At 45.2% G+C, this 18,853-nt stretch overlaps 1 protein-coding gene across 1 annotated transcript in view; it reads left to right on the forward strand.

The window, feature by feature from the left end:
* The window catches only part of PHF12 (PHD finger protein 12), a 58,355-nt gene that overhangs the window by 31,534 nt on the left and 7,968 nt on the right, over positions 1–18,853 (forward strand). The window contains exons 3-11 of the mRNA XM_077294318.1: positions 2,506–2,578; positions 3,013–3,397; positions 3,533–3,653; positions 4,702–4,834; positions 5,080–5,244; positions 5,452–5,610; positions 5,966–6,710; positions 15,744–15,872; positions 15,973–16,116. Of these exons, the coding sequence (XP_077150433.1) occupies positions 2,506–2,578; positions 3,013–3,397; positions 3,533–3,653; positions 4,702–4,834; positions 5,080–5,244; positions 5,452–5,610; positions 5,966–6,710; positions 15,744–15,872; positions 15,973–16,116 (2,054 nt within the window). The remainder of the gene's footprint in view (positions 1–2,505; positions 2,579–3,012; positions 3,398–3,532; positions 3,654–4,701; positions 4,835–5,079; positions 5,245–5,451; positions 5,611–5,965; positions 6,711–15,743; positions 15,873–15,972; positions 16,117–18,853) is intronic.

Consider the following 18,853-nt stretch of genomic DNA (forward strand, 5'->3'; position numbering starts at 1 on the left):
CTGCCGCTGTTTATGGTTCAAAAGTGGCTTTACCTGGGGAATGCGGCACCTGTAGCCCATTTCCTGCACACGCCTGTGCACGGTGGCTCTGGATGTTTCCACACCAGACTCAGTCCACTGCTTCCTCAGGTTCCGGTCACCTCTTCTCGTTTTACAGCGTTTTCTGCCACATTGTTTCCTTCCAACAGACTTACCATTGAGGTGCCTTGATACAGCACTCTGGGAACAGCCTATTTGTTGAGAAATTTCTTTCTGGGTCTTACCCTCTTGCTTGAGGGTGTCAATGATGGCCTTCTTGACATCTGTCAGGTCGCTAGTCTTACCCATGATGGGGGTTTTGAGTAATGAACCAGGCAGGGAGTTTTTAAAAGCCTCAGGTATCTTTTGCATGTGTTTAGAGTTAATTAGTTGATTCAGAAGATTAGGGTAATAGGTCGTTTAGAGAACCTTTTCTTGATATGCTAATTTATTGAGACAGGTTTTTTGGGTTATCAGGAGTTGTATGCCAAAATCATCAGTATTAAAACAATAAAAGACCTGACAAATTTCAGTTGGTGGATAATGAATCTATAGTATATGAAAGTTTAATTGTAATCATTACATTATGGTAAATAATGAAATTTAACACTATATGCTAATTTTTTGAGAAGGACCTGTATAATGAGGTCTGGTGGGCGACCATCATGGGGCCTGGCATTTTACTGAACAAAGCCGTGCAGAATGCCAGGATCTGTGATGGTGGCTCCTGATGTGGACGTCCTCTCGCCTGAAGTATGGTGGTCTGTGATATTGCCTTGCAGTAATCTGGCCAGGATCTGGTGTTTGAGAATTACTAAATTTGGGCAATTCTGTCTTAAAAAAAACCCTCACATCTGTGACTATAACTTTGATAACGACGTCACAACTGCACCATTTGGCCGAGCTCTCAGGATATGTTCACACACAGAATCTGGATGAGAACTTTGAAGGAAAAAAAAAACATGCTGCAAAATATGAGTGTGTTACTATTGAAAGCAATGGGACACTTATTCACAGGGTGTTTTGATTTTTGGAAGCACAATCCATTTCCAACTCATCGACACAAAATTTCTGTGTGAACGTACCCCAAAGATTATTCTTGGCATAGTAAGATAAAAAATGTATGAAGGATCATCTGTTATGTGCCGGCCTCCGACATGTGCAGCTTCTGTCTGTAGAGAGCAGATATACATGTATTTATATGTGGAGGTGTAGCCGCTGGTGCGCAGAGAAGGGAGTTCCGGTGTCGTCATTTTACATTAGAATTGCAGCTGAAATTACCGTAATCTTTAACCTCTTAAGAACCCGACGATTTTTCATTTTTGCACTTTAGTTTTTTCCTTGCTTTCTTCCAAGAGCCACAACTTTTTTTTTTTTTTCAGTTTTTTCCATTCAATATAGCCATATGAGGGCTTGTTTTTGCAGGGCAAGTTGTACTTTTGAATAACACCATCCATTTTAACATGCTATGTACAGAAAAACGAGAGAAAAAAAAATTACAAGAACTGTAAGGCTATGTGCACACGTCAGGATTTCTTGCAGAAATTTCCTGAACAAAAGCGGACATTTTCTGCAAGAAATCCGCATGCGTTTTTTTTTTTTCACATTTTCCTCGCATTTTTTGCTCGTTTTTTCTTTATTTTTTTTTTTTCTTTTCCGGAGGTTCCCAAATGCAATAATATAGTGGGAAATTGGCAAAAAATCCACAAAATTAATGAACATGCTGCTTTTTTACCGCAATGCTTTTTTTTTTCACGGAAAAAAACTCAACATATGCACGAAATTTGCGGAATGCATTATAAATGATGGGATGCTTATGTATGCGGTTTTTTTCGTGTTTTTATAGCGAAAGAAAACGAAAAATCCTGAACGTGTGCACACAGCCTAAAATTGTGTGTGTGGGGGGGAAATACACAATTCTGCTATTGTTTTTATTTTGGGGGTGGGTAGTTTTTTTTTTTCATTATACTTTATAAAATGACAGTATGATTCTGCAGGTCAGTACAATTATGGCAATAACAAATTTGCAGTTATTTAAAAAAAAAATTGTACATGAAGAAAAAAAATTAAAGTTTCGCGTTTTTATCTTTATCAATGCAGCTGTGCAAATGCTGGGATTTCTTTCTTTTTTTTGTGAAGCAAGCTGATCATACCATTTTGGGATAGATTTGTTTTCAACTTTTGCTATTACAGTTGTATTATTTTTTGGCAACTGGGGGTGAGGGGGAATAGTGATTTTTGCCATTTCAATCACTTATTTTCTTTTTACGCTTTTTAAAGATCGGCTTATTTTACATTTCGAAAGATCAGATACCAAATATGTTTTTGTTTAATATGTTATTACGGTATTAGCCGATGTTCTTAATGGTCACATAATTATTTTTTCAGTTCACATGGATGATGCAAATAATCAGTGATCTGTAGGAATACACGGTGCACTCGTTTAGATGTTAATTGTTGTCTTCCCCCTTTTTTTTTCTCTTTTAGCAATCCTCCCCTGAGCGAGGAGATGCTGCCCCCTGGAGAGTGGATGTGTCATCGCTGCACCATACGTAGGAAGGTATTGTGTTATAGGCTTTATGTATTTCTGGGCATGCAGCAGGTGGGTCTTGTGCATTGAGATTTCCTTCCTCGTTTGGATCGGGCATGGACAGAGGGGGTTTCAGAGAGTGGCTGTGTTGTGCAGTGGCGCCCATTGGCTGCATGCCCAAATTTAGTCTAACAAACGCCAGACTGTTTTCCTTCCACGTCTTCAGATAAAACCCCTCTTCCTGCACAATGTATAATCTGGCTGCAAAACCTAGTGTTCTCTAAAAAGAAATCGTACTTGTACATATAGGACTGGAGTGCCCGATGATCTACTGGCTCTTAAATGTCACTGATTTCTGTATATAAATGTTCCAGTCCTCAAAATCAAGAAGTGAGGAAGCGACCTCCATGTTATATTCTTATTGCAACATGCAAACCTCAGTAACGGGATTTCTGTCTTTGCAGAAACGTGAGCGTAAGAAGGAGCTTGGGCAAGTGAACGGCTTATTTGACAGATATGGGAGGAGGACAGTGTCGCCGACCAGTGACATGGACTTTTCTGAAAGAGCTGCTGGCAGCTTTCGAGCCCTTGCCCAAGCGCGGATGTTAGAGAGAAGAGTAAGCCGCCCGGGCACGCCAACATCTAGTGTCAGCACCGATACGCCCAACTCTGAACAAAATGACATGGATGAGGACATGATCGATGTGGACGAGGAGCCTCCTGTCGATTCTGAGTACAGTCATTCTCAACTCAAGAGACCATTTCAGTTGCTTATTGCTGCAGCCATGGAACGAAACCCGACCCAGTTTCAGCTGCCTAATGAACTTACCTGCACCACCGCACTTCCAGGTCAGCGCCCATTGGCATTCACAAGTGCGGCATGTGCCATAATATCCAGTCTTTGTTTACTTTTTGTATGTCTTCTTGCTATGAAGTTGCTTGCACGGTTTTTGGTTACACAATGTGCTACCAATTGTTCTGCAGGCACCAGCAAGCGTCGTAGGAAAGAAGAAATGACAGGGAAAAATGTGAAGAAAGCACAGCATGAATTGGATCACAACGGCTTGGTGCCTTTACCAGTTAAAGTCTGCTTCACTTGTAGCAGGTATGAATCGTAACTAAAGATCTGGGATCTTATGATGTGCTTAAGAGGACAGACCACACACTCAGTCTCTCCCTTTAAAGGTCCAGTGTCCAAAGTCATTTTCATCCTGAATCCCTATCTATATAGTGCCATAATCTAAACTATTTTCTAACTATACTATCTAACGTCTTTTTTTTTTTTTTACTTCCTTTTTGATAATGCTTAGTTTGAGAATCCCAGCAAGTGCTGGGATACACCAACGAAGTGTCTTCAAGGGGCGTAGGCTGCAATCAGTGCCACAGCCTTTTGAAGCGTCATCTGTGACACCTGTTTCAGTGGCTAGGCTAGTCCCTGCATGCTATGCAATGTGCACAATGACCGTGCACTCTGTTGTGGGATCAGATCAGCAGTGATGAGCTGGCAAGAGAGCGCATTGTAAGAATACCTGGCTTGCAAAGACTAGTGAAGCCATCTGCGTCATGATGCTTCGTTTCAGGGGCTGGGCTAGTTCCTGCATCCTGTGTGATGTGCACAATGACAGTGCACGCTCTGTTGTGGGATCAGATTGACGGTAACGAGCCGGCAGGAGAATGTGTTGTCAGAATACACCATTTGTTTCATGACACTTATTTTCCGGGAGGGGGCAGGTCTTCTTCAGTGAGAACAGCCTCTGCCCCTCTGATGATCCTTCATTTCAGTATCCAAGCATGCACTGGGATTCTCAAACCGCTTGATCAAAAAGTAAGTGAAAAAAAATAGAAAAGCAGTTAGGGAAGGATACACATTAGTGTATTAGAAAATAATTTAGATTATGGCATTAAATGGATAGGGATTTTGATTGAAAATTACCTTAGACTTCGGACCACCCCTTTTAACGTCTATGCATCTGTATGGTTCAAGCACAGACATACCGTAATCTGAATCTCCACCGTTCTGTGGATTAGTGGGATCTACCCTGATCCAACAGCTGCTTTTCTGCAATATTATTGAACTATGTGGTCCTATGTAATTATATGTACACCATCTGCTGCTTCCCATGTCTGATTCCCTTCTGTCATTTCCCTGCTAGGAGCTGTCGGGTGGCACCACTAATTCAGTGTGACTACTGCCCGCTCTTGTTCCATATGGACTGCTTAGACCCCCCTCTTACTGCCATGCCGACCGGCCGCTGGATGTGTCCCAACCACATTGAGCACATCGTGGTGAGTGATTGTCTGCTGGACACAGGTGACCATGTATTCCATTTAGAAAGATTGTATGAAGTATTTGCCCCCAATAGCGCCTTTCATGCTGGCTAACTATGAAACTAAGGTTTGTTAGGTCTTTGCACTTCAAGTTCTTTATACAAATTGCCTTCAAAATTGTTTCCTGATTTTCATTTCTTTATATATTTTCTTTTTAATGAAGCATTTTAGTCTGTAGTATAATGCCATTGTGTGTCTTCCAGCTAAACCAGAAGAGTATGACCCTGAGTAATCGCTGCCAGGTGTTTGACCGCTTCCAGGATGGCATTTCACAGCACGCGGTAAAGCTGGACTTTCTGAGCCGCATCCATAAAATATATCCCCCAACCCGGAGGCTGCTGCCAGCCGCCAAGAAAAACACAGTCAAGGTGCGAACAACTAAAAGCATTTCCCAAATATAAAGATTTTTAAAGGGAAATATTATTTTCTATAGATTATTGGGCGGAATATTGTGGCATAATGGATAAAGGATTTCTACACGATTCAACACTTCTGAGTGTTCTAGGCGATCCCTGGTTTTAAAATGGTTTACAATGCAATTTATGGTTTTGATTTTCATAAATGCTTCTCATCAGGTTCCTGAAGCGATCAAGGCCCAGTATCAATCCCCTCCAGAGTTACTGCCCCCTGCAGGGATACGTGATGGGGAGCTAATCTGCAATGGTGTACCGGAAGAGTCACAAAGGCACCTCCTGCACTCTGAGCACTTAGCGAACCAAGCAGAGCAACAAGAGGTTAGTAGCCTCCGCCCCAGCACTTCCCTACCCATCACGAGGTCAAAAATGGCAAAAAGGATGTTTAATGTTACTTTGGTAATCTGGAGTATGGAGTGCATATTTGGAGCATTTTCTTTTATAATTATTCTTTCTGGACTTGTTTTATTTTTAATTGTCACTATGGGGTAATTGTCCACATATAGGTAGATGCTACCACTCTATATGATGCCCTAATTTTCATTGCCAGAACACTTAAAGCCACAGATGGCTTCATTTTCCATTCTGCATGTAATGTTGTACCCCGAGGTATCGGGTGGGAGATGTCTTCCTAGTTTTAATCCTCGTCTCTTTGGGTTTTGTTTTGACTCCTCAGTGGCTCCGTAGTGTGGTTGCACTTCAGTGCAGCATATTGAAATACTTGTCTGCTAAGCAGATGCCAAGCTGGGGATCAGAGGACGGCGACTCGTTGGATGTGAAACCAGCCCTATCGCCTGATGGTTCCTTGGCCAACTCTCACCAGCACGCTGATGGCAAGCCTCAGTTTTCTCCATCTTTAGGACTGTGTCCGAGCAGTCAGTCTACAGCGTTGGAAGATGATGCTGCTTTTGTGGCGAAACCACATCCCTCAGCCAGCAGTGGAACTTCCAATGGACCTGCTGTATCGGAGTCCAAATCTAATGGGCCTCATGCTTATATTAGCCCAAGCCCCACGGAACAGTTACATGACCATCAAAGGCTGTCTGCAACTAGCCCTGGCATTTCTTTACTTTCTCAGAGACAAGCAAGGCCTCGGTCAGGCACTCCTCCCACAACAGTTGCTCTCCCAAATCACGTAACGAAGAGTGAAGGAACGACGGGACCTGCGCACTGCACCCAGAGGCTTCCAGGTCCTGCCCTTACCCCTCCTAATTCTTGCACCAGTCCTGAGCTTACTAGCACTTTGTCATGGAAACCTACCCAAACACAACCTGCTCCTCCACTCAGTCAGCACGATTCCAGACCTGTTGGGTCACCACTCTCTGGCACCCGGGCACTTACACCTCCACAGGCAGCTGGCGGTGACCTCGCTTCTGCGGCCTCCAGTGCGTCCAGGCTTTGTGTAGCAGCTCCTCCCACAGGTAGGTGATCTTGTTGCGGCACCCACATTGGGGGTCTCTTATGTGCTTGTAATGACTTACAAGGTTTTGAACATAGTTGGAAAATTTAAAAATGGTGGTAGGATTACAGCAAGGTCTTGGTCACATAAGCCATGGCACACCTTAGGGGCCATTGGGCTGACAGAGGGTGCCCTATCTATCTTTCTGTCAGACCACATGGAGGCTTCTAGGTGGGTAATCTTTAATTGCGGTCTTCTTAGATGGATGTTGAATGTATATTACAGCGGACATAGGCTACTGCGCCAGAGCCATCCGCATCTGGCACTGCTGTACATGTGTGCTGCCAAACAGCGTAAGCTGAAGACTTGCCAAGCATAATTTTCCTACATGATCAGCGTTTCTGGAAAGGATTGTTCAGGACTACTTTTCTTGAACAGTTAGCACTTTTTTCTGTGTGTGAGTGAGACAAGCAGAAGGCCTGCCATATTGTCATTGGCACTAGTGCAAAGCTCTCTGCCAACTCCATTCTGGGTATTCAGTTGACTTGATATTAGCAGAATAGTTTCTGCTATAAAGGACAACGTTTGTGATAATAGAGGTCTTCTTGAAATTCCCAAACACTCAGATACGGTTTAAAATGGCTTGTCTACCCGAGTAAATTGTAAGCAAGCGCTGCAGCTTAGCTGGGAAAATTATGTGCGGCCACAAATCTGCTTGTCTGTTCCAGTGGCGGTCCTTGATTCCTAATGGCGTGTACATTTGATGCCGATAGAATTTGGCGAGCTGCAGGGCTTGCGGAAAATGCAGTCAGGTTCACCATCCCTTTAACTAGAGTTGAGCAAAACGTGGCAGTGGATCAGAGTGCTACGAACTTAATCTGCCAGCCTCCTGAGCGTCTTTCTTATTCGTAGGCCCTGTGGTGTCATGGGACTTACTAATGAAGCGTGGCAGAGGTAGTGACAAGTTCACACAGCTCTTCCAGCAGCCACTGAGAACTGACATGGCCACTGAGTGATGCAAATAATTTTGCTCAAAACCCGTTTTAACAGAAGCGTTGCTGACCTGTGTATAAATTACAGTCCACAGCACAGGAAATAATCTTCAGGGAACTGCTGCGTTGTGGGAACTGCTGCGTTGTGGGAACTGCTGCGTTGTGGGAACTGCTGCGTTGTGGGAACTGCTGCGTTGTGGGAACTGCTGCGTTGTGGGAACTGCAGCATGAAGACCCGGGTCAGGTCTCTTGTGTGCAGCATGTCAAAGGTTTCCTGAGTTGTGATTCTGCAGTGGGACAAAGGGGACTTGAATTGGAAGCTCTCCCTTTGAGCCTTTACTTATATAGTCGGCAAATATGAACTCCAATTGCTTTGTAGAACAACCTCATTATGTAATTTTATTTCTATGTGGTTTTTAGTGTACACTTTAGAAGACTGACTCTTATGACTTTCAATCTCATTATAGCTTGTATTAACCACTTCCAGACCCACCCTTAGGCTATAAGCGTGAGGGTAGTCCACTCTTTACTCTGCACTGATGTTGTAAAACGTCAGTGCAATGTAAGCAGCTTGCACAAGATTGTGCAGGAAGGGGATGGCGGCTTTCAGACACAGCCAGACTCCTCCCAGAGAAGATAAACATGTCTGCCTTCTCCATTGTGCTCACATACAGCTATGTGTATACCAGCGGGTGTGTAGGGAGTGAGCAGCAGCTGCTGGATAGTGGGAGTCCCCAGTCAGCTCGGCCATGGAGCCTGAAATTTCTGGGGCTAATATACCAGCCCCAGTTATATGGGAAGTCATCAATAAAGTAAATTTATTAATATGTTAACATGTTCCTAAAAGTCTTTTTGTGGGGCACAGTGTGTGAAATAAATGAAAGCGTAAAAAACAAAAAGAAAATTGAAAAGACACTGCCAGTCTGAATTAGTATTTCTAGCCCCACTCCATAAAAAAAAAAAGTCCAATATATTATAATTTCTACAAAAAAAAAGCGCTCCATTTTTAAAATGTGTTTAGAGGGCCTTTGGGGTCAGAAAAAATAGTAAAGAAAATGACATGAAAATTGAAGCCCATGTATCCTGAAAGAAATAATTTGACTATCGGAATGATGTATGATAAAACCCAAAAGTTTGTCTGGTCAGGATTGGTGGAAAATGGCCCTATCCTGAACTGGTTAATACTTCCTGCAGCTTGGGTCAGTATCGTATTGTGTCCTGGCAGAAAAACCAAACCACAGGCAGACTCCTATGTGCTCTATGGGGGGAGGAGAGTGCAGGGATGACTTATCATTCTGCCAACTGAGCATGCCATAAAGGTCAGGAGCAGCGACTGTAATCTCCATAGGGCTGTCCCGGGTCTCCCTCAACGTCAGATGTGGGGTGGAATTAATGGTGAAAGATGATGGATTTCAGCATGCACAACCTCTTTTGTTCTCCCCTGTGAGAGCCTCCAGTGGAACTGAGCATGCATGTGTTCAGTGAGGGGGGTCTAGTAGGAATAATTGTCTTTTTCGATAAAGGTCAATTAATGGGGTGTTCTCAAGTTTGAAAGTGATGATCTATCCAAGAGCGTGGGGAAAACTTTCCAATCGGAAGGGTCTGACTGCTATGACCCCCCCATGATCCTGATAAGTCAGGCTCTGAAGAATCCCATCTGAATGGAGCAGAGGTTAGTCACGTTCACTGTGCTTTTTTCATTCCAGTAGGAGCGCTGCAATATCCAGTGCTCCCACTGAGAATGAATGGAGAGGCCGTGCGCATGACCATCCTCCGCTCCTTTCAGCCAGAGCTTTTCAGTGTCCTGATTCTCTGGATCGGTGGCGCCACATTGGTTGGACCCCCAGCTATCGGAAAGTTACCTCTTATCCTTGGGAGAGAAGATTAGTTTCACATTTGAGGACAACCCATTAAAGGTACCTTCACACTGAACAACTTTCCAACGAGAACGACAACGATCCGTGACGTTGCAGTGACGTTGCAGCGTCCTGGATAGCGATGTCGTTGTGTTTGACACGCAGCAGCGATCTGGATCCCGCTGTGATATCGTTGGTCGGAGCTAGAAGGCCAGCACCTTATTTCGTCGCTGCTCACCCGCTGTCATCGCTGGATCGGTGTGTGTGACACCGATCCAGCGATGTGTTCACTTGTAACCAGGGTAAACATCGGGTAACTAAGCGCAGGGCCGCGCTTAGTAACCCTATATTTACCCTGGTTACCATTGTGAAAGTAAAAAAAAAAACAGTACATACTCACCTTCTGATGTCTGTCACGTCCCCCGGCACGGGCATGTCTGTCCACGCGCTGCTGCAGGGAGCTTTTCCTGCACTGACTGTGTGAGCGCCGGCCGGCCGTAAAGCAGAGCACAGCGGTGACGTCACCGCTGTTACTGCCGGCGCCGCTGACACATTCAGTGCAGGGAAAGCTCTCTGCAGCAGCGCATGGACGCCGGGGGACGTGACAGACATCAGAAGGTGAGTATGTAGTGTGGTTTTTTTTTTTCACTTTTACAATGGTAACCAGGGTAAATATCGGGTTACTAAGCGCGGCCCTGCACTTAGTAACCCGATGTTTACCCTGGTTACCCGGGTGCTGCAGGGGGACTTCGGCATCGTTGAAGACCGTTTCAACGATGCCGAAGTCTTTCCCCTGATAGTTGGTCGCTGGAGAGAGCTGTCTGTGTGACAGCTGCCCAGCGACCACACAATGACTTACCAACGATCACGATCGCTAGTCGTGATCGTTGGTAAGTCGCTTAGTGTAACGGTACCTTAAGGTGTATAGCCAGAGATTATATCTTTATCTGTAATAAAAAGACGCACATTTCTACTTCTGATTGAACGGCGACTATGTCTATGGCCAGCGTCTGTACTGTACTGAGGAGACAGGAGGGCCACAGTAGTGCGTTATCGGCTGTGGGTGCAGCAAAGCGTCCATTGTCATGTTGATGCCTTCCACCCTCAGCGTCTGTCATTGTTTGCTGACTCAAATACATTGTGGCCTATCGGCAGATTCAGAGTCTAACAATTCTGCTGTCAAAAACTCATCATTGAAATGGCTTTTCCCACAAACTTCAGTTTATTCCACAGATCTTGGAGTAATAATAATTTCCACAATTGGATGTGTTTAAAAAAAAAATAAAAATGTTCCTCTGCTAAGATAATTTTATGTGCCCGTGCTGTGTACTGTGTAATGGCTGTGTCTGACTGTACAGGGACATGGTCTGATCATATCACAGCTCCTGGGCAGGGAGCACATACGAGTATATAGACATTACAGCACGGGATCACAGCTGATTATTTAAAGTAAAACATTGTTTAAAAACAGGCAGGAGATGTTCCTGTACGGTCAGACACGGCCAGCACACAGTACACAGCAGGGGCACATTTATAAGATTATCTCGGCACAGGAACATTTTATTTGAACAAATCCAATTGTGGCAAATTTTATTATTCCAAGATCTATTGATAAAAATTAACTTTTGTTTGTGGGAAAACGCCTTTTAGGCTGTGTGCGCATGTTCAGGATTTTTTGCGGTTTTTCGCTATAAAAACACAATAAAACCGTGGAAAAAACGCATACATTAAGCATCCTATTATTAGAATCCAAAAATAGGGAAAAAGGAAAAAATGGAAGAAAATAAGTCAGCTCACCAATCCCTCAACAGTGCAATGATGTCCACGCACGGAGCCGCCTTGGTCAAGGGCGTAGTCCAGAGCCAGCAATGAAAAAGAAAAAATAATCTCCAGCATGGATCTTCTAAAAAGTCAATTTATTAGAAACACTTTAAAATGCAAACATTTGCAAAAAAGAGATGGGGGTCCCATCTTTTTTGCAAATGTTTGCATTTTAAATTGTTTCTAATAAATTGACTTTTTAGAAGATACATGCTGGAGATTATTTTTTCTATTATTAGAATCGATTCCGCATTTTTTGTGCACATGTTGCGTTTTTTTTCCACAGGGAATCTCATTCCGGAAAAAAACGCAGCATGTTCCTTCTTTGTGCGGAATCGCGGGGATTCTGCACACATAGGAATGCATTGATCCGCTTACTTTTCTGTATGTGGCTTTGTCCACCATGCGGGAAGTAAGCAGATCATGTGCGGTTGGTACCCAGGGTGGAGGAGAGGAGACTCTCCTCCAGGCCCTGGGAACCATATAATTGTTAAAAAAAATAAATAAATTTAAAATAAAAAATTGTGATATTCTCACCTTCCGGCGTCCCCGGCAGTCTTCCCGCTCCTCGCGATGCTCCTGTTCCCAATAATGCCTTGTGGCAATGACCTATGATGACGTAGCGGTCTCGCGAGACTGCTACGTCATCACAGGTCATTCTCGCAATGCATTACTGGGAACGTGAGCATCGAGAACGCTGCAGGGGTCGCCGGAAGGTGAGAATATCACAATTTATTATTTTTTAAATTATTTTTAACATTAGATCTTTTTACTATTGATGCTGCATAGGCAACATCAATAGTAAAAAGTTGGTCACACTTGTCAAACACTATGTTTGACAAGTGTAACTAACCTGTCAATCATTTTTCCAAATGATGCTACAGATCGCTTGGAAAACGCTAGTGTTTAGCGGGAAAACGCATGCCAATTCCGCATGCGTTTTACCTGCGGCACAGTGTGCACATAGCCTTAAAGTTGTTCTGAAATCCGTTTTTCATAGGTTTCCCTAAAAGAGGTTGTCCACTACTTTGATATTTATGGCCTATCATTAGGGTTCCCGCTGAGGTCCGATTTTGACGGCCGAGAATCACACAAATGTTCCCGAACAGTGACCAGTGTGGCACCCTTATGCAATGCGATTTTACCATGAGCTTTTACACACAGCAGTTCTCTCTATGTAAAAGCTCATATTACAGTCGCATTGCATACGGATGGTCCGTGTGGTGTACGAGTTGTTCTCGCACACATAGACTTGCATTGGCGATTCTCGGCTGATATATGGTGGGAATCGCAGGATGCTGTGATTTTACTTTCACTTATAATACGGTTGAGAAAAAAAGCGGATGATGGGAGGTGCCCCATTGATTAACATTGGTCCGAGTGCTATGCGATTTTTTTTTTTTTTTTCTCGCATAGCACTTGTCCGTATTCCGCTCTAGTGTGACTCCGGCCTTAGGGACATGAGCCGGATTGAATAACAATTCAAGGAGATGGATAACAATTGGGCACCAGCTGTAGAGCTCAACTTTAGGCCAGGTTCAGACGAGTATATGGAGATGTCATTCGATATTCATCCAGAAATAAGAGACAATAGCAGTGTCCATTTTTTTTTAAATCTATGTAACATCCTTATTCTCGCCTCCTGTGCCGGCTCCGTTCCAGCGGTGTCTACTCTCGCGGTGCGGTCATGACACCTGAGCCCTGCACCCAATCAGCGCGGGCCTCACTGTCCCCGCCTCCGGGCGCATGCGTGTGTTGGCCGCTCACCACCTATTGATTACTAATGCGTTCAGAGGCGGGGCCAGCGCTGATTGGGCTCATTACTATTATTCTAGCGCCATTTATTCCATGCGATTCCATGCTCAGGTGATGATGAGCCATATGCGTATGGGATCTGATTTTTCTTGAGCATCCATAGAATGTGTAATTGACGAGACTCATCTAAAATACAGAAGGTTAGTGCAGGCTGACATTTTTCCCTTCCCACACAGACATTTGGTCCAAGTGAAAAAACTGTCCTCTGAACGCCCCTATTGATTAAGTTTGGTCAGTGGAGTATGTGATTTGCTGCATGAAGACTTTTTTTGACCCACTTTACAGTGTCCTAATTTGGCCCCATTTTAACTGACAAAAAAATTAATGATAAAAACGATCACCAGTATTAGTAAATGTTTCCAATATATGTGCCGATAATGGGGACGTATAGTCAGCGTACCGAGGGAAGCCGCCTTCTGTGATTCCTATAGAAGTAAACGGCGAGAGCTGCAGACTTGCGCGGCTCACACTCTTCTCCGGCTGGATGTGGCGCCAGTGACTAACTCCCCACTATAGTCGTGGGACCTCATTTGGAGATAGGGCCGGGTCCCAGAGAAGAGACCCACATCTATAAGACATTTAGTGGTGTACCCATTTAAATAAAGACACCCCCTGCAAGTAGTTACCATTTATGCCACACCAATGTGGCGCGAACACTTTGAAAATATTAGGAGAGAGTAACAGGTTTTAGGGGCTTATATATAGTAAATGCAGGTTACCCCTGATGAAGTGCTAAGGCCATCACTCATACGTGGTGCAGCACAACTGAGGGTCCAGCATTAGGACATAAAGAATGCCCCCTAAAGATGAGACTGCCAGCCCATTGGGGGCACGTCGCACAGGCTGATGGCCAGTTCTTGTGATTCGGAACTATTTAGCACTTTGTTAAATGATGGCTGAGGGCTAAATTGAATGTAAAAGTATCCTTTTATAAAATCCTGATTTCCCCAACGCAGTCTGTCACTTAAAAAAACAAAAAAAAAAAATAAAACTGCACTCTCCCCGGGTACAGAACGAAGTCAGTCACCCACTCTAATGCCCCACAGCGAGGCGGCCAATATCTGAGCGGGGGCGATCCATCTACAGGGCTGGTGAGCAAAGTGACTGACCGCCCACTGTTTGCATGACAGGAGCAGCAGTGGAGACTCAACCTGGACCTGGGGAGGGTGATGGGCCTGGGGAGGGCGAGGGACTGTGATCTTCTGAAAGGGGACAACTCCTTCTAAAAACATTGTATCCCTGGTTCTAGAATATAGATTGTCAGAACCTTTGTCTAAATGAGGCAGAACTTTTAGGCCATGTGCACACGTTCAGTATTTTTCGCGTTTTTTCGCTATAAAAATGTGATAAAAACGCGAAAAAAACGCTTACATATGCCTCCTATTATTTACAGTGTATTCCGCATTTCTTGTGCAAATGTTGCATTTTTTTCCGTGAAAAAATCTCATCGCGGAAAAAAAAAGCAACATGTTCATTAAATTTGCGGAATTCCGGGGGTTCCGCACACCTAGAAATGCATTGATTTGCTTACTTTCCGCATGTGGCTGTGCCCACCATGCGGGAAGTAAGCAGATCATGTGCGGTTGGTACCCAGGGTGGAGGAGAGGAGACTCTCCTCCACGGACTGGGCACAATATAATTGGTAAAAAAAAAGAATTAAAATAAAAAATAGTGATATACTCACCTTCTGATGGCCCCGGAGTCTTCCCGCCTCTCACCGCTGCATGCTGCCGCTTCCGTTCCTATAGATGGTGTGTGTGAAGGACCTGCGATGACGTCGCGGTCTTGTGATTGGTCGCGTGACCGCTCATGTGACCGCTCACGTGACCGCGACATCATCGAAGGTCCTGCACACACCATCTATAGGAATGGACGTCGCTGAGGAGATCGGCTGTCTGCAGGTGAGTATAACCATTTTTTTTATAATTTTTAAACATTCTATCTTTTACTATTGATGCTGCATAGGCTGCATCTATAGTAAAAAGTTGGTCACACTTGTCAAACACTATGTTTGACAAGTGTGACCAACCTGTCAGTCAGTTTTCCAAGCGATGCTACAGATCGCTTGGAAAACTTTAGCATTCTGCAAGCTAATTACGCTTGCAAAATGCTAAAAAAATGGGGGAAAAAATGCAAAAAAAAAAAATGCAGATTTCTTGCAGAACATTTTCGGTTTTCTTCAGGAAATTTCTGCAAGAAATCCTGACGTGTGCACATACCCTTAAAGCCAGAGTGCAATTATGTTAGGGGCGGGGGTATATACCGTACGGGCGCACCTTTTCTAATTTTGTTTGTGGTTTTAACTTGTACAGCACAAACCTACTTTATGTGCAGATGTTAGACTTGTTTCACACTTCTGTCGGCAGTGTCCCGTCGTTATGCGTCGAGGAGACGTACAGACGAACGTTCAGTAAATAGTGTTAAAACGGACGCAACGAGTGCAGTAGTTTGACGGATGCGTCGTCCCAATCTTTCCAGTGCAGAAGTTGGATTTTGTATTCCGGGGACGTGAGAGAGAGGACCGTACACATTCGTACTTTATCTATTATAGTGACTTTTGTTTTGTTACAGATGGAAAAGTCCAACCCAGTACGCTAATCATCGATGGGGCCTCAACTGGTTCTGCCCCGTACACAGTGAACTCGTCGGCGATGACAGAGCTTACAAACTCTCTAAAATCGTTGATGGATGGAGACGGAGGTAAATGGCAGGACTTAGGGTTTTTTTCTTTCCTATTTGTGGTTTTAAATTCTCCTCTTATAACTCATTATTATGGATTTATACTTTTGTAATATTGCAGAGATCCAGATAAACTTGCTGGATGAGAAGCTGGTAAAGTTTTTGGCCATGCAAAGAATCCAAGAGATCTTCTCTTCCAAAGACTACCCTGTAGCAAGTGCCACCCGTCCTCCGCCAACGCCTTCGCTTGGACATCATGTGGAAGGTGGGTTGTGTTCTGTCTTCACCATTGTCTTCTATTTGCTGGTCTTGTCCAGTCATGGTGACTTGTACAAAACAAGCAGAAACCAGTAAGAGAGTTAAAGGGGAACGATCGCCAGACTTCACAATACAGACTGCTTATATCCTTAAAGGGGTTGTCTCTAGTCATTTAATGTATAGACTCTCCATTTACTGTTGTTGGATTAAAGGATACAGCCAAGTACACTGTTTTAACTGGTTATTTGTCCGGCAGAACCCCCCTACTAGGGGGAGGTGCCAGTTCCAGAGATGGTAGAAAAGCACTTTTGGTTGTGCCATAAATGTCCATCATAAGTGGACTCCTGTAACCTCTCATCACAACTTCAGGTACATGTAAATGATCGCAAGAGTGATCGCGTGTATAAGGGGCTCAGGAGCGGAGCTCCCTCCACACGCTGCAGATACCGGCTATATGAAATAGCCGGCATCTGTCTCTAACCATGTAAAGTAGTAGAGGTATTGGCCTGCACTCTGTCGTACGGCGAGGTGCTGGTGTAACGGGCCAAATGACCTTTAGCCCATTCAATGAAAATTCACCGCACACTCTGTATTTTTGTGTTGATGCCAAAAAATATTTACCGTATATACTCGAATATAAGCCGAGATTTTCAGCACAAATTTTTGGGCTGAAAGTGCCCCTCTCGGCTTATACTCGAGTCACGGTCGGCGGGTGAGGGGGAGAGGGCGCTGAGGCATACTTACCTGCTTCCGGGGCTCCTGGCACTCCCCCTGCCCGTCCCACGGTCTCCGGGTGCCGCAGCCTCTTCCTCTGTCAGCGGTCACGTGGAACCGCTCATTAGAGAAATGAATAGGCGGCTCCGCCCCTATGGGAGTGGATCCCATAGGGGCGGAGCAGCCTATTCATTTCTCTAATCAGCGGTGCCGGTGACCGCTGACAGAGGAAGAGGCTGCGGCACCGAAGACCAGCTGTCCGGGGGAAGGAGCGGGACGCCGGGAGCAGGTAAGTATGTCATATTCACCTGTCCGCGTTCCACACGCCGGGCGCCGCTCTGTCTTCCCGGCGTCTCTCTCTCCGCACTGACTGTGCAGGTCAGAGGGCGCGATGACGCATATAGTGTGCGCGCCGCCCTCTGCCTGATCAGTCAGTGCAGAGAGACGCCGGGACGGGCCGCTGAGGAGCTGCAAGCAAGAAAGGTGAGTATGTGTTTTATTATTTTTATTGCAGCAGCAGCAGCACAGCTTTCTATGGCACATCTATGGGGCAATAATGAACGGTGCAGAGCACTATATGGCACATCTATGGGGCAGTAAGGAACGGTGCAGAGCACTATATGGCACACCTATGGGGCAGTAAGGAGCGGTGCAGAGCACTATATGGCACAGCTTTCTATGGCACATCTATGGGGCAGTAAGGAACGGTGCAGAGCGCTATATGGCACATCTATGGGGCAGTAAGGAACGGTGCAGAGCACTATATGGCACAGCTATGGGGCAGTAAGGAACGGTGCAGAGCACTATATGGCACAGCTATGGGGCAATAAGGAACGGTGCAGAGCACTATATGGCACAGCTATGGGGCAATAAGGAACGGTGCAGAGCACTATATGGCACAGCTATGGGGCAATAAGGAACGGTGCAGAGCGCTGTATGGCACAGCTATGGGGCAATAAGGAACGGTGCGGAGCACTATATGGCACAGCTATGGGGCAGTAAGGAACGGTGCAGAGCACTATATGGCACAGCTATGGGGCAGTAAGGAACGGTGCAGAGCACTATATGGCACAGCTATGGGGCAATAATGAACGGTGCAGAGCACTATATGGCACAGCTATGGGGCAATAATGAACGGTGCAGAGCACTATATGGCACAGCTATGGAGCAATAATGAACGGTGCAGAGCACTATATGGCACAGCTATGGGGCAATAATGAACGGTGCAGAGCACTATATGGCACAGCTATGGGGCAATAATGAACGGTGCAGAGCACTATATGGCACAGCTATGGGGCAATAATGAACGGTGCAGAGCACTATATGGCACAGCTATGGAGCAATAAGGAACGGTGCAGAGCACTATATGGCACAGCTATGGGGCAGTAAGGAACGGTGCAGAGCACTATATGGCACAGCTATGGGGCAGTAAGGAACGGTGCAGAGCACTATATGGCACAGCTATGGGGCAGTAAGGAACGGTGCAGAGCACTATATGGCACAGCTATGGGGCAATAATGAATGGTGCAGAGCACTATATGGCACAGCTATGGGGCAATAATGAACGGTGCAGAGCACTATATGGCACAGCTATGGGGCAATAATGAATGGTGCAGAGCACTATATGGCACAGCTATGGGGCAATAAGGAACGGTGCAGAGCACTTTATGGCACAGCTATGGGGCAATAATGAATGGTGCAGAGCACTATATGGCACATCTATGGGGCAGTAAGGAACGGTGCAGAGCGCTATATGGCACAGCTATGGGGCAATAAGGAACGGTGCAGAGCGCTATATGGCACAGCTATGGGGCAGTAAGGAACGGTGCAGAGCACTATATGGCACAGCTATGGGGCAGTAAGGAACGGTGCAGAGCACTATATGGCACAGCTATGGGGCAGTAAGGAACGGTGCAGAGCACTATATGGCACAGCTATGGGGCAATAAGGAACGGTGCAGAGCACTATATGGCACAGCTATGGGGCAATAAGGAACGGTGCAGAGCACTATATGGCACAGCTATGGGGCA

Source organism: Ranitomeya variabilis, chromosome 3 (assembly GCF_051348905.1).
Source record: "Ranitomeya variabilis isolate aRanVar5 chromosome 3, aRanVar5.hap1, whole genome shotgun sequence".
Lineage (NCBI taxonomy): Eukaryota > Metazoa > Chordata > Amphibia > Anura > Dendrobatidae > Ranitomeya > Ranitomeya variabilis.